We start from the raw sequence: 15,499 nt of genomic DNA on the forward strand, positions 1-15,499 counted from the left end.
AAGGTTATCATGAGCTTCAAGATTGAATTCAAATTACCATTGATTTTTAATTCTGTCATTCACCTGGCGCTGGGAATGTCTCGTCAGCTGGAAAAGCGAAGGTCAGATTGGACGCAAAGTCATCCCATGATCCATCCGTGCGGGCGTCTGTGCAGCGTCTAAACAGCTCGTCAATCTCAATGTCTACGACAGGTGTATGTGACTTCACTGCTTCTCATATTTCAAAAGTGTTCTATTCCAGTCGTATCCAAACCAGACACGTTGTTGTGACAGACGCTGCATCGTCAGCATGTTTGAAAAGCCATGGCTGCAGGGGGGGATGAAATCATTCTGGCTCCGATGCTGCAGTGGCCGGCCCCACAGAGAAGTTCCGTCTTCGGGCGCCCTCCTCTGTTTAGTGAGTTGCTCTGTAAGCTCAACCACTTCGAATGATCGAAAGACATCAATCGTTCCATGCGTTCATCCGGAGTCCGTGTATCTACCGAGCTGGGCTAGATGGCTATGCGAAGAATCCCATGTGCTGATTTGATAGTTTGGCTCTGCTTGCTTGGCCAAGAGACTGAAATCGCACATCTCCTGAATTACTCGTGAGAACTAAGACGGGTTCACGGCATGCCTTGCTCCACAATACGAGCTTCTTTACATGGGCAGAAAAAGTTAAACATGACTTCGATGTCTTGTCTTTTTGGCGACCTGGGCGTGTGTAACGTTCAAGATACGGTTGAGGCTGACTGAGAAGCACAGGCATCAGAACGACCCGGATTTTGGCACACATGGGTCACCTTGCAATTCGGCACTACATGAGAAGTGGGTTGAGTAACACGTATAGAATGATATTGATTTGTGAACATGTTTGATAACAGGCCTATTCTACACCAGCAAACTTAGATAACCACCCAATTTGACAATACTCCTCCGTTTCCCATGCTACTCTGACTCCGTGCCACAGTTGTTTGTTTCCGTTTCTGTTACTTCCTAGCTCAGCTTCGCTCCATGTCGCAGTAAACGCTCAACCATTGCTTTGTTCCCACTTTCTGCCGCTCTGTAGAGAGGCGTGCAACCGTCCGGGTCCAAGAAGTCGACGTCAGCTCCATGCTCCGCAAGCATGGTCACCATGGGACCTTGGTTGTTTTGCGTCGCGTAGTGAATTGGGGCCAGCCCAGCTTTATCCGCGGCATTGACATCCGAACCGTGGAGGATCAGCGTTTTAGCCACATTGATGTGGCCGTGTGTTGCTGCAATGTGCAAAGGGCTTCCTTGAGTTGGTCTCGCAAACTTTCCCCATATTGTCAGCAAATGGACGTGCAAAGTAATGGAGCTTTTGATCGTTGCTGAGATTTAGGGCAGAAAAATGAAATGTGAGAGATTCCGGATGAGTACTTATATAAGAAATCCTCATCTGTGCTCTTAAGGAAGTGATGGTGGGACGAAGTGAGATATACAAACTTACCCCTAATGTGAGGATATCTTCTGTTGAAAGGTCTGACATGTCTTCGTGTCTGCTGTTCGGTGTCATGAGTGTCATGCTGGCGTCTAATGTCCACGGCTCGATGAATTCGACAGTGTTCAAGTTGTGGGGGATTCCAGCCGAATATGAGCTCGCGTCAAGGTCATCAGTGACGGCGTTTCGTTGCAGCGTCCGTGGAGCAGCTTCTCCAGACACTCCCATTTCCGAAGCAGGGAAAATTACTGCTGCCTGCCCAAAGTCTTGGGTCGACTCATGCGGCGGGGTCTGAAGTGAACCGAACGGATCGGCAAGTGCTGCGGTGTATGTGAGGTCCTGCAGAATCTCATTAGCCCAGACTCTCGTGACAATGGTACCGTAAAGACGCGTAAGCACACTTGCTGTGACCGTTGGGGGTGAAGAAGAAGCGCTTCTTGACCTCCTCGTCGTTGTTGCTGATGTTGCTGTGGATGATGACGCGACATGGCTCGTTGCTGAAGCGGCTGCTGCGGCACTCTTTCCCTTGGCTCCTAGAATAACTCGACTTGTTGGTTTCTAAACGTTTCTTCTCTATTGGATGGATGATAACTGATGATGTTGTGGCATGTGCTCTGGCATGTGCTGTGGCATGTGCTGGACTGGGCTGGGCTGGGAGTGAGGGTAAAGATAGTGAAGTGAGGGTGTAGGCAGGGTAAGGTATGTTGGTTTTGAGGTTGCATACGGGACTTTCGCTTTGCCAGTCGGTTTTGTGTTCTCCTCCGCTCGGCCGGGTTGACTGTAAGGGCCATCAAAAGAGACCTCATGTCACCCTCGCAGCTCATGGTGTTCATGGTGGCGGCAACTGTAAATAAACTACTCAGAGCACAACCTGCACTCGGTCCGTATAGCGAAGAAAATAAAGACTAAAAGAGTACGGAATGCAGTCAAGCGCTGAACTTGCAGGAAGCTGCAGAAGTATTTCTTAACCGCATCAGACACACCAGAGACAGACAGGCCTCAAGACGGGCCGCAGCGGGCAGGAACACTATGAATATCGGCAGCACGTCATGGAGTAAAGCCCGTCCTTCCGTGACACTATTCAACAACCTGGGTCTCTCGAAATCCTCCTGCACCTTAAACTTTCGCCAAGGCAGTGTCGGTGCTACCGAGGCTGAGGCGTTTGTATCCACACCGCCGGCGAGTCCCACAAGCTTCCAGGGGAAGGGGGAAGGATTCTCGCATCAAATCCTAGTGCCAGCATAGCGACCCCGGTGCCGAGATCCCGGGGAAAATGCAACGGAAGGGCTCCGCGTGGGATCAACTGCGGACATTATTCCCCGCGCCGAAGCGCGCAAACGGCCGCACCTCCATGCTCGGTCTAGGCATGCCAATACATATAGGGTTTGAACGTTTGATTGTCAGACCACGAAGGAAGCACGTTTCTTTCCTACTGGGGGAAAGCGAGTCAGCCAAGGTGTCCAAGATCAGCAGCTCCTTAATAATGCTGAGCCTAGGCGTAACGCTCTCAAACCAGACCCTTTGTGGTCTGCTGGCGATGCAATGTCAAGACACTTTGAGAAAGTTTCTTGGTCGAGCCGTTTACGAATGTTCCCGTTCGTTTTTTGTGGTACTATGCTACTCACTAAAAATGATCCTCCCCCACCGGGACCATTTTCCATGTCCCATCTCTTGACAACCTGTCAGGTCCCGATGCTACCGGTTCATCCGACTAAACACCGGCTCTGCTCATGAAACATCCTGTCTCTTTCGGAAACGGAGTTTACAGTTAAGCCCCTTCGGCAAAGCATCCTGTGTTCCCCATTGTTCCATAATACGACTTGGATCGTCCAATGCAGTCTCGAACGTGAGAAGAACAGCAGATATCAACATCTTCACCTGGAGAGTTGCAAATGCTTTGCCCAGGCATAGACGGGCACCATACCCAAATGGGATGAAAGACCGCTCCAGTCTTAACAAGCCTTCAGGCTTGACGTCTAACCACCGCCTTGGGTTGAATTCCAGCGGCTCGGGAAAGACTGACGGGTCCAGGTGCAACGCAATGGTCGAAGCGGATGCAACGGTCTAGTTTTTACATGGGTAAATGTTAGAACGGCGTGTAGAATACTGGCTTGGGTTCTATGGCAGCGGGAGTGCAACCGGCAACTTACGTATGGGGGAATGTAAACATCGCCGTATCGGGTGCCCTTGGCCAATATACGCTCGGCTCGCCCACTAGAAACTGGATTGATCCGATATGACTCTCTTATGCATGCTTCTAGAATAGGGGCTTTGTCGAGTAACTGCCAGACTGGGAGGCCGTCATCTTCCCGCGGTAGCGCCTCAATCTCAGCTCGAACCTTGGCTTGCCAGTCAGGGTTCCGGCTCAGGTGGTAGACCACATACGTCAAGGCAACAGTGACGGTAGCCTGAGCCGCGTGGAGGTTATCGATCACCTCGCATGCCACGTAGTCATCAGAAATATCACGACCAGCAAGTCGGAGATCTTGAATGAGGCGAATAAGCGACCAGTCAGACGATGACTTTGGATCAGAAAGTGAGTAAGCCAGGCGCTGCATGGCCCAAACATCGAGGTCTCGCTCCGCCGAGAGGAATTTGGATGAGCCAGTGTACATGGAAACGGCCTTTTCCATTATGTTGTGGGCGAAAGGTAGATTGAACTTGAGAGAGTTCCACATCTCGGTGTTCTTGAGCCTGGCAAGAATGTCGCGATCTGTGTAGTCTCCTTGCACAGCATGAGAGCAGTGCCTTGGTCCGTAAACCAACGCGGTGATGTTGTCCCATGCGTAGTGGTTGATGACGGGAAATACATCGATGATTTGCTCGAGCTTGGAATGTCTTTCAAGTGTCTCTCGGACTCCAAGCGCCTTTTGCCGGAGAGGCTGTTGTATCTCTGACTTGTAGATGGAAGTTGCCTGGTAGAACGCCGAAGACAATCCTCTCTTCGCCTTGTGCTCTTCATACGGCTTCTCGGCAAATATTGACCGCTCTCCGTGATAAATGAAGTGGTCAAAGTAATCGCTCTTGGGGTTCCTCTTGGAACTGCTGTAAAGGTCTCGCATAGCCGTAACGTCGGAGATTGACACTTCTCCTGGTGCAATAAGCACGAAAGGGCCATATTTCCGATGCCATTTTGCGATGGCCTGAGGCCTTTGACGAATCAATTCGAACAATGCAACATAGTGATGAGAAATTCGGCATGGCCAGGGGCCTGGAATATGCCGGTATTTTGCCACTCGCCATAGTACGAAAGCGAGACCGGAAATAGTCAAGACTAAGGCAAATAAGCCGATATAGCGAGAAAAGATCTGGAAATTGATAATATTGGTCATGGTGCTCGTATCAAAAAGGCTAGGAGGATAGGAGTTGTTGTCTCTGTAGGATGCTCATCCATAGATTTTTGTTTGAACAGGAACGTGGCTGACGAATACTTGTAGGCGCCATCTATCCCTTCTCCAGAGGATTTCACTAGCCGTGACGATCGTCTTTGTCGATTGCAGCCTCCATGATGCTGTTTACTACAGATGGTGTGACAGTACAGGCATGTTGTATGGGCCCCAAACGTCCGCTGACTTTGCATTGCTAGCGGAGACTCGCATAAGCGACTCCTGATGTTGGTGATAATTCGTCAGACGGCAGGGCTTGTGGCTATGGCAGTTGTTTTCATGAGGTTACGTCGGAGGTTTTCCGCGTCACCGCAAGAAACATTGTACCCAACATAGCTGGGACGGACGCATCATTGCGCTGCAAAAACTACCTTAAGAACGAATTTCTCGGCATCTTAAGTAACGCATGAAGGTTGTATCAGCTAGATACTTGAGTACTTGTTATTCTGCAAATACCTGTTAGATACAGCAATCTCGGAGACTACGACTTAGGAAGATTGGCCTCAGACAATCTTCACGATACATTAGGTGCAGAAGATGGGCGCCACGATAAGTCTTGCTATGATGGATCATATTCCTACAGAATTAAAAAGACTTAGACTCATAATTGACACCGATCCTGTTGCCTCAAGATCACTTGACAAGCAATAGTAATCTGATACTCAAATGATCGTATTTAGCATGTGGGCATGAAGACGAAGGTCTATCTCGTGTACGGCATTATGTTATGGGAACGAGGTCTACCTTGCACTAATTACCCTTTTGCTCCACATATGACCTTGCTGCTGTCTCGTATGTGACGAATTCCACCTGTGACCCCCAGCTTTTCAGCCAGAGTAGCACATCCTCGATGGCTCCTGCGATATGTGCCATGCCTGAGGTATCAGGATGGAGGACCAAGGGGAAGACGAAGTCACCGGGACCATTTCCGTCAGCGCCATGGCTCCACAACCAGGTAAAGCGGTCTTTCCACATCTTCTCGATCGTCTGAACCGACACAAAGCCGTGAGAATTCTCGACGTTGGGCCAAAACTGGAGGGGGGTCATGTCTTCCATGTACCAGTTGGCAGGGATTTCAACAATGCCGGTAGATTGCGGCTGGACAGAGGGCTGCATCCATGTATGTGCTGGCTTAGAATAGTCGACTGGGGTGAGAGAAAAGCCTCGGTCGAGAGGGTACAACTGTGAGTCGTGGCCGCTGAGTGAGGTGTCATAAAGAAACCCCTTTTTCTCCAATAGAGAAATCGTCTCATGGCGGATTCGGTACAAAGGAGCTCGGAATCCGACAGGGCGCTTCCCAGTCAAAGACTCGGCAAGGGCAATACACTTGTCCAGGACATCTTCCTCTTGCTTCGTATCAAGCTTGGTGCAGTCTTCGTGGCAATAGCCATGAAGTGCAATCTCCGCGCCTGAGTCTACGATACATTTCGTCTCCGCTGGGAACGTTTCCATAGAGTGACCTGGTATGAACCATGTTACCTTGTCGGAGACGCCGATACGGTGAAAGAGACCCAGAAGGCGGCCTACGCCAACTCGGCCTGCGAAGATGCCCGATGAGAAGTCGGCTAGGCAGTTGTTGGGATGCTGCCCTGTGCCCATCCAGCCCGACACCGCATCAAAGTCGACTGACACAAGTATTTGAACACGGCGACGGGCCTCAGAAATTGGTCGAGGGATCCTGGCGAGAGCCGTAGTCAGCTGCAGCTGCCCAACGAGATCCTGGAATGCAACAGCTGTCTTCGGATTTTCGTCGACAGGTGTGATCCGAACGCGGACGCCCCCGATTTCAACGACTTGATGAGCAGTCAGTTACAGGCATCGGGATAAAGGCGGGTCGATCTGGATTCCATACCGTGTTCCATCTTCAGATTGCTTGACAGAGAATTTGTCCGGAGATCTCTTGACAAAGTATGGTTGAGATTGACTACGGCCTATGCGGTGATCAAATGAGTGATGACCAGCTGGGGTTGGAATTGGAGTTTGCAGTCTGCACGATCGTGTGTACCTCTCCTCGTGTCTGCTCTTGAGAGTTCTGACCCAGTTATAGTAATTCTTATTGATAAGATAATGCACGATAAGGACTAAGAATATGCGGTGTCGTTGCTGTCTCTACATGATTATTGGACCCCTCTTGGAGATCTGATTAAACTTAACTCAGGCTCTCCCAAAAACTCAACTAGTGGAGCTCTGAGGGCCTCATTGATGCCAGCGACACCCCGCACTTTGTCAGCATCATGACCATGTTTCGTCCTGCACTGTCTCAAGAATCTAGAATATGGAGAGCATGGATGGAAGTAGGTAAAGTTTATGCAGGTTTTATCCAGTGACTGTCGTTGGGTGTCTTGGTCATTATGACGTCGCTTATGCGCTCTCTGCGACCCAGCATGGATGATTATGACCTTGCATATGAAGGGAGGCGGTCAATGCGTGTTCTGAGGCAACGTCCTCTCTACCTGAGTCCATCGTGGAATCTGAATGTGGGGTTGAACACTGGCTCATATCATCAACCGACATCGCGGAAAATACTGGATTCAAGAGGTATGAGGATCTACGACTGAGTTATACGTATCTTAGTGTAAGGAAAGTGAGTCTTGTTCAAAGACTAGACTACCACGATGGCTTCAACATTTTCAGTTGAGAAGGCTAGGGCTCAGTTCCCAGCTTTGGCAAAAAACCAGATCTTTGGCGACAACGCTGGTGGAAGTCAAGTGCTTGGCACAGTCGCAAAGAGGTAAGAAAGAGCCGGTCAAACATAATTCTCTTGGGGATCAGGCACGGTGGGCAACACTGAAGCTACCTCATTTACTGACATCAAAGAACAGCATCTCGGAATATCTCGTGAACAACAACGTGCAACTGGGGGCAAGCTACAAAACCTCCAAGATCTCAACGGAGACTTTCGACAAGGCGTACAAAGTTGCCGCCGATTACGTTAATGCCGATGTCGGTGAAATCGGTAAGGGTCACCCATCACCCCACGCCCAGATTCAAAGGGAAGGGCCCAACATCCATGGTCACATGTACTTACACTCCGTATTAGTAATTGCACCATCAACAACTCAAGCTTTCCGTAACCTTGCAGCAGCTCTAAAGTTGAAGGCTGGTGATGAAGTTATTCTTTCCGAAGTTGACCATGAGTCTAACATTGACCCTTGGCTCCACTATGCAACTCTCGCGGGCGCAACGGTGAAGTGGTGGGCGCCTTCTGATCACTCAAACCCCAAACTCGATGTGGTGGCACTTCGGAACCTCTTGACACCGAAGACTCGTTTTGTAGCTTGTACACACGCCAGTAACATCCTGGGAAGCATTCATGATATCAAGGCATTTGCAGATGTTGTGCACGAAGTCCCGGGGGCCCTGCTCTGTGTCGACGGGGTTGCTTATGCGCCGCACCGTGCGATTGATGTAAAGGAGATTGGGGCTGATTTCTATGCGTTTTCATGGTACAAGGTAAGCGATTCTATGAGGAAACCAACTGTGCGGGACAAACTGACTGTGTACAACTCAAAGGTATACGGTCCGCACATATCTTTGCTATACGGATCCTTCAAGGCACAGGAGCAGCTCCAGTCACTCGGACACTACTTCAATCCGTCTGGAACTTTGATGGACAAGCTTGAGCTGGCTGCGGCTAGCTACGAGCTCACACAAGCGGTCATGCCGCTGGTGGCATATTTCGGAGATAACCCAAAGCAGACCTGGGCTGAGTTTGCTCAGCACGAAGAAGTCTTGCAGAAGCATCTTCTCGAGTTTCTGAAGTCGCGGCCTGATGTATCCATTCGAGGCGACGTTTCTTCTGCAGCTTCAACCCGGGTTCCCACTGTGAGTTTTACCGTAAAGGGAAAATCATCTCAAAGCGTCGTAGAGGGAGTCGAGGCCCAATCCATTGCTGGGATTCGGTGGGGTCATTTCTTCTCAAAGCGGCTGGCCGAGAAAATCCTCGGTCTCGGCGAAGATGGCGTTGTCCGAGTGAGTTTGGTGCACTACAACACCGGTGAGTTACGGTCTTCAACCCTTCTGGATGATCCAGAGAGCTGACCTGTCTTCTCGTATTTAGTAGAGGAGATTGACGTGATTATCGAGGCTCTGAAGAAGGTTCTTGGAACTTCATGAGAAATTATCTGTAGACATAACGATGTGGGTAGAGAAAACTAGGGTGCGAAACGTTATTCTATTGTAGTGTTTGAACTTGCTTTGATTTGAGTTTTAAGGAATTAGTTGGTTTGAGTCTTCTAGCACCTTGTCTGAACCCAGCGATCCATGATGGAAGATAAGCATAATCTAAGCTAAATGTATCCAAACCTTGGCAAAGTAGGTGCTACTTACTTTGATCATCTCACCCGGCAAACCTGCTTCATTCTGAGCCCGCACTAGATCAAGTCGATCTCAGTAGACATGAAGTTGCAACATAGATACATGAACTCAGTAATGGAGATCATGTGGTGTAATGAAGCATTACCGTTTACGGATCAATCTTCCAAATTCTTTGGTATCCAATTCCTGGACGCCGAAACCCGCTAGATCACGATTGAGAGGAAGAAAAATAGAGAAAAAGAGGTGGTTGTATGCGTATTTCCTCGAGGCTTGAAGTTGCGTAGAAATCGATAAAAGCGCTTGTTGCTACCTGCCCGGTCAGCATTTCTGACTTCCATGTCTGTGTCTTGTACCGACCGACGTTGAATGTGTGAGCCAAACATGAGATTCGGTTTCTAAAACTGACAACAGGTGCGTCTGACTTCCCGTCCTGATCCGGGGGCGGGGGCTTGCTGACCGATGGTATTCCCAACATGTCGATTGACGCGCTGGGAACCTAGTCGTTTGGACCCCTTGAAGTTGGGCCGAGACTTGGGCCCTTGTTGCAAACACAGACCAAGCATGAAGACCGCTGTGTCACTGCCACGTTGCCGCCCCAGGTAAAAGCCCACGTTATGCAATGTCACAGCTGCATAGTCAAGAACTTTCTTTTCCTTTGGTAAGAAGCTCGGATGATAGACCCGCGTCTAGAACATAGGGCATTTCCCGCCAGATCAAGCTGATTGATACATATACCTTAAAGTGCCAGTGGGACCAAAAACACATCCAGGGTGTGAGCATCTCAACTGATAATCTGATTAACAACCTATAACATCATTAGTCATATTGTGCTGTGATTTGTCGTGTTAATTCCATTTTCAATCCTCCGAAGATTACAACCGGTCAAGATGTACGTGCTCCCCAATTGCAGCGCATTCCCTTTGCCATCCGTAATAGCTGGCTTACTTACAGCTATTGCAAAAATAGGCTTCCCGACCCACACACCAAGTACACAGGATTCCAGCAAATCCACAATCCAAACCGAAAATGGCCCAACCAGGTTTTGACGAAGCCTCCAGTCTGGCTTTCAACTGATTTGCGCGATGGCAACCAATCTCTCATCAACCCTTTGGTAAGTTTAACGCATGTATTTGGCAATCAAACCTATGGGAGGCTAATTTTCTTCATAGACCATTGAGCAAAAGTGGGAATATTTCCAGATGCTCGTTGAAATTGGTTACACCGAAATCGAAGTATGCTTTCCGGCCGCATCCCAAGTCGAGTTCGATTTTACGAGACGTCTGATTGAGACGCCCAACATCGTCCCTGACACTGTACGCCTGCGGGGTCTTTCTCCTACGCGAGAAGATTTCTTGGCTCGCACCGTCGCCGCTCTCCGTGGCGCCAAAAGAGCGTCCGTTTGCACTTATATCTGCGTCAGTGACAAGCAGCTCAAATACCAGGGCTTCACACGAGAGAGAGCACTCGAGCAGGCTGTTAGATCTGTTCGATATCTGCGATCTATTACCAAAGATGACCCGGAATCGGCGGCTGTAACGGACTGGACCATGGCTTTTGGCCTCGAGTCCTACAACGAAGCCGACCACGATTACGCTGTGCAGATCACTGAGGCTGTGAGAGAGGCCTGGGAGCCTACTGTGGAGGACCCTTTGGTCGTGGTTTTGGCCACTAGTACCGAGGTTGCTACTCCAAACGTGTTTGCAGACCAAGTCGAGACCTTCCGAGCCTCTCTGTCTGACCCCGAAAAGATTTCTATCTCAATTCACACGCATAACGACCGTGGATGTGGTGTTGCTGCAGCTGAATTGGGCATGCTTGCAGGTGCTGACATGGTCGAGGGATGTCTGTTCGGCAACGGAGAGCGCGCTGGCAATGTTGATCTCGTCACCCTGGCCCTTAACTTGTACTCGCGCGGCATCCACCCCGGTCTCGACTTTTCAAAACTTTACGAGATTAAGAGAAAGTATGAGAAGCTCACTGGTTTGATCGTGTCTCAGCGTATGCCTTATACTGGTGAGTTTGCGCTTCAAGCATTCAGTGGCAGCCATCAAAATATCATCCGAAAGGGTATTGCGCAACGAGTCGAGGCCGCCGAGAAGGGAATTAGGCCGATTTGGGACATTCCATACCTCCCTCTCGATCCAGAAGACTTGGGCATTCCTCTGGACACAATCATTCGGGTTAACTCACAAAGCGGCAAGGCTGCTGCGACCTGGATTCTCAACAGGCGTTGGGGCCTTGACATACCCGTCGAGCTTCAGATCAACTTTGGAGGCCGAGTCCAGATGATGTGCGAGGCCCTTGCGCGAGAGATCTCCCACCAGGAGGTTATCAACCTCTTCATTGCCAGCTACGCACTTACGCCAAGTGAGAAGTACGATAGTGCCTCCAACATCGGCAACATTTCTGTTACTAGCGATGGCACATTGCAAACTGTTGTCGGAATGATCAATCCTGCCGACAGCTTCGCCATTCGTATCGATGGAACTGGACCTGACATTGCCTCCGCCGTTGTTAGGGGCTTGCACTTCATGAAGGACGTTAACGCCATGGCCAAAATTCATCATACCCAGCAGCTGTCTGAGCGGTTCGATGGGAAGTACTGCGTCCTGGCAACCTGCGTGGAGGAGGATAAGACCACATGGGGATACTTCATCGATGAAAACGAGGAGAATGCCCAGGCAATGGCGGTTGTTTCGGCGTCATTGGTAAGTTATTCTCTACTTCGTCTTTGTCTTTTTCTATCACTAACATCAGTTATAGCACATGTACCGTCGCAAATTGTCAACCCTGCCGCTCAAGAAGCAAAACACTATGGCCAAAATCGCAGCCTCAAGTGTAACCCAGACAGCGGCAACAGCTTAAGCGCTTTGAAAGGTTTAATAATGAGGAAGTTGAACTCCTGCACGGATGTACTGGTAAATAAAGTGCTTGCCTGTAAATAAAGATGAATGTCATAAAGTCACGACCTGAACAATGAGCTAGTAATCTTGGAAGCGTGTGCGTTTGGTGATTCTCGTAACGGTTCGGGATGAAACGGGGGATTAAGGTACTAAGTTAATTGAAAGCTCTCGGATATGATCACTTTGAAAGGACTCATAGTCGTCAGTTCATATGTCATGTTACAAATGCCAGCAATGTGCGATTTTGAGCAATAGACCTCGTCGGATAACTCTGCGGATAATTGAGAGAAATGATACGTATTTAACGGAATGAACGTGGATTGAGCCAGTTCGCCAAGTGAAATGAAATCTCATGAACAAATAATCAGACCACCAGACCCAAGCGTGCGTATTTGGCAACAAACTGCATAAAACAACAGACCCAAGGTGCTCCTTGTACACTATGGCCGTCCACAATGATTTACGTATTAATCTTTATCCTTCTCAACGATAGTTTCCGTGGTTGTTTCGGTGTTTTCTCTGTCCTCAGGCTCGGTCACTCCAGTCCCGGCTGATGTGACTGGCGAAGGCTCACAGGTTTCTGCGTCTTTTGGCTTCTTTTCCAAGATCCTCGTCCACTTGACCAAAAGTGATGCAATTGTCATGGCAATACCAGCCGCCAAAGCCATGTAAAACACTTGAACAATCGAAAGGTTGTAAAGTTCGAGAACTTTTGGTAGCAATGATGGATCAACGATGTGGCGAAGCTCGGTCGCGCCACTTCGGATGATCTTGTCTACGTCGACGCCTTGTACTGGACGAAGGTTACCTTGAAGCTTGTTGAGGAAGACCGCCTGCGCAATGGCAAGACTGATCGCACTGCCCACCATGCTGCTGAAGAGCATCATTGAGATGGCAGTTGGTGATAGCTTGGTCTCGACAGCGTTGTGGGCCACAACAATGGGCTGCTGAGACGCCAAAGCAGCGAAACCGGCCAGTGCCGAGATCCCCATGATAAGGGAGTCAGTGCTGGCCATGGTAATGGTGCTGAAAAGACCAGATACGATGGCCGTAAGAGTACCACCGAGAAGCATAACAGGGTTCGCGCGACCGATGGTGTTTGCCAGAAGGCCACCTGCCATCACACCAACAGCGGAGCAAGCGTTTAGGGGTAAAAGCAGGATGCCAGAGCGTGCGGCTGAGTAGCCTTTGATGACTTGGTTCCAAAGCGGGATCTGCGGTGTGTTAAAATCTGGCTCATAGCAGGTGTGAGGGACACCACTCGATGAAGATTGTACTCACGTAGTAGTCAAACAAAGCCATAGCCATACCAGCCGCGACAGCAAAAGCTGCGGCGAAAGAGATGCTGCGGTTCTTGAACAGTGTTAGGGGAATGACAGCGGCCTCGCCCTTTCGGTGCTCCCAGAATACGAGCGCCACGAGGAGAGCGAATCCCACTGTCAACATGCTGATAGACTGCGCGCTGTTCCATGCGAACGTGTTCCCTCCAGACTGAACGACGAACAAAATGAGAGCAATGGCCGGAGTTAAGATGAGAATGCCGATGCCGTCAATCAACTTTAGCTCTTGGAAAATCGTCTTCCAAGGCTTTCGATGGGTCCTGAGCAAGAAGAAAACGACCGCACCAGCCACTGTTCCCATGGGTACATTTATCAGGAAGCACCATCTCCATGATGCGTTATCCGTCAGGGCACCACCAATGAGAGGACCAGTAATCTGGCCGACCAACTCCATAGCACCCAAGACTCCGATCATGAGTGGGAGACGGGCAGGTGGTAGAATTTCGGTTACGAGTCTGGCATCAGGACAGGCTAGTCAGCGAAGGATATTCTGAGCATTATGTTGAAGAACACTTTGACGTACACTAGTGAGGTTGATACAACTCCAGAACAGCCTAGGCCAGAAAACGCCCTACCAACGATACACATTGTAGATGTGTTCGCTAGTCCGGCAAGCAGACAACCGAGCTCGAACAGGAAGATTCCTGCAATGTAGACATGTTTGTGAGGGACTACTCGGTTAAGGGCGCCAAAGACAAGTTGAGACGCTGCTGCTGCCAAAAAGCTGAGCCGTATCTGTCAGTTCGTGGGCGAGACTGAGTTGGGTGCATCAAAAACGCATTCAAACACATACTAGGCAGATCCAAGCCAACCAACATCACCAAGACTTCCAAGATCGGTCGTAATTTCAGGAGTTGCTACGCCCACAATTGTGCCATCCTGTATTTCGTCATACGTTAGCGAGTTTTCACTTGAGTATTCACAAGAAGAGTGGTATGCAATGCCATCTACACCCATTTCGTAGGTTCGGCTAGAAGAAAAGTCCTTGTACACACCATGCCAATCAGTCCAACAGTGAGGGACAAGGCAATGCACACCGCTAGTGCAGAGAGAGGTATTCCGAAACATGTTCGCTCTGGTGTCTCCAGTGAATCAGTATCTTTCGCGCTCGTCATCGTGCCGATTGCTATGAGCGAGTGTTTTGGTTGTGATGTGGTAAAAGAGTGATATGAGTTTAGGCAGCCACTTTGAAGGGATTGAACTGGAGTAGGTTGATGGCAATTCGTTGAGACAAATGTAACATGGAAGTGGAAAGTTGGCACCGGTCCCGTGGCAACGGATGTCTTGTCTTAGAACTCCAGATATGACGGTGGGACGGGGTCAAACTTAGAGTCATTCAAGGATACATAAGAGGCCCAGATGACACCCTGACAAATGGCATGTCGTGCTCGCTCCCGTGTTCTTGAAGCACCAGCCGGATCCCGACCAAACCGCACGTGCGGATACGAGTGTACCAGGTTTGAAGTGTGGCAACGTTCCTTCGCCCTGAAAGCCTGAGACTGTCGGCATGGCTCAAATCTCCGTGGCCACTGGCGGACTCTCGAGGTCAAGTTGGAGTTATTCAGCCCAACTTCGGCTCTGCATTGCTGCCGCGCGGGCCGCATATAGATTCGATGTAACTCCTCTCACACCTCCCGTGCAGGATTTAGGAACCCTCGGTATTCCGATTGTTTGGTCTGGGTCAGCAACATCTGCAGTTGCGTGATGACCCGGCTTACCCGTGGTGGTACTGCTCTTACCATATTAGCCCTAGGTTTCCGGAAATGATATCTTGCAGCAATCTAAATTCCCCGTCGGGCTCGTCCTGCGTTTGAGCCACGCCGCAGCCAGGGAATATTGCTGACCTTGCAGCTTGGCCCCACGATCCGGATCCGTCTACGGCCCCACTTCGCTTGCGAAGAATCCGGAATCCTAACGAGTTTTTCGGCTGAGGTTCGTCTGATCATAGGAACAGGACCGGGGTAACCTCCGCAGAGGCTCACTCTCGCGTCGAAGCCGAATAAAGCGGAACCTTGCAGTCATGTCAAGCTAGGTCGACTGGCGATGTGACCCTGCTTTTCGGCGAAAGGTGCGATGTCTCCTATTCGCTGATATTATGTATGAACGCACCAC

The 15,499-nt window shown here is 49.8% G+C and overlaps 6 protein-coding genes across 6 annotated transcripts; 2 read left to right on the forward strand and 4 right to left on the reverse strand.

Annotated features, from left to right (window-relative positions):
• Positions 1 to 975: 975 nt before the first annotated feature.
• Positions 976 to 2,274, reverse strand: CABS01_05714 (uncharacterized protein; the record flags this gene model as incomplete). The annotated part of the gene is made up of 4 exons (XM_060539082.1): positions 976 to 1,275; positions 1,451 to 1,761; positions 1,841 to 2,092; positions 2,166 to 2,274. 4 exons carry the CDS (start codon positions 2,272 to 2,274, stop codon positions 976 to 978), a joined length of 972 nt encoding a protein of 323 aa, XP_060405344.1.
• Positions 2,275 to 3,169: 895 nt separating this feature from the next.
• Positions 3,170 to 4,773, reverse strand: CABS01_05715 (uncharacterized protein; the record flags this gene model as incomplete). Its single annotated transcript, XM_060539083.1, has 2 exons — positions 3,170 to 3,505; positions 3,592 to 4,773. 2 exons carry the CDS (start codon positions 4,771 to 4,773, stop codon positions 3,170 to 3,172), a joined length of 1,518 nt encoding a protein of 505 aa, XP_060405345.1.
• An 804-nt stretch (positions 4,774 to 5,577) lies between these two features.
• Positions 5,578 to 6,689, reverse strand: CABS01_05716 (uncharacterized protein; the record flags this gene model as incomplete). The annotated part of the gene is made up of 2 exons (XM_060539084.1): positions 5,578 to 6,620; positions 6,680 to 6,689. The coding sequence occupies 2 exons, from the start codon at positions 6,687 to 6,689 to the stop codon at positions 5,578 to 5,580; spliced, it is 1,053 nt and encodes a 350-aa protein (XP_060405346.1).
• A 753-nt stretch (positions 6,690 to 7,442) lies between these two features.
• On the forward strand, positions 7,443 to 8,943 carry CABS01_05717 (uncharacterized protein; the record flags this gene model as incomplete). Its single annotated transcript, XM_060539085.1, has 5 exons — positions 7,443 to 7,558; positions 7,650 to 7,783; positions 7,868 to 8,280; positions 8,341 to 8,824; positions 8,888 to 8,943. 5 exons carry the CDS (start codon positions 7,443 to 7,445, stop codon positions 8,941 to 8,943), a joined length of 1,203 nt encoding a protein of 400 aa, XP_060405347.1.
• Positions 8,944 to 10,087: 1,144 nt separating this feature from the next.
• CABS01_05718 (2-isopropylmalate synthase) lies at positions 10,088 to 12,009 on the forward strand (the record flags this gene model as incomplete). The annotated part of the gene is made up of 3 exons (XM_060539086.1): positions 10,088 to 10,255; positions 10,314 to 11,852; positions 11,908 to 12,009. Coding segments are annotated over 3 exons (1,809 nt in total), but the record flags the coding sequence as incomplete, so codon positions are not given.
• Positions 12,010 to 12,514: 505 nt separating this feature from the next.
• Positions 12,515 to 14,502, reverse strand: CABS01_05719 (MFS transporter; the record flags this gene model as incomplete). The annotated part of the gene is made up of 5 exons (XM_060539087.1): positions 12,515 to 13,261; positions 13,329 to 13,842; positions 13,911 to 14,122; positions 14,204 to 14,266; positions 14,383 to 14,502. The coding sequence occupies 5 exons, from the start codon at positions 14,500 to 14,502 to the stop codon at positions 12,515 to 12,517; spliced, it is 1,656 nt and encodes a 551-aa protein (XP_060405349.1).
• Positions 14,503 to 15,499: the final 997 nt, after the last annotated feature.

Source organism: Colletotrichum abscissum (assembly GCF_030869225.1).
Source record: "Colletotrichum abscissum strain IMI 504890 chromosome Unknown Scaffold_11.1, whole genome shotgun sequence".
In the NCBI taxonomy this organism is placed as follows: domain Eukaryota; kingdom Fungi; phylum Ascomycota; class Sordariomycetes; order Glomerellales; family Glomerellaceae; genus Colletotrichum; species Colletotrichum abscissum.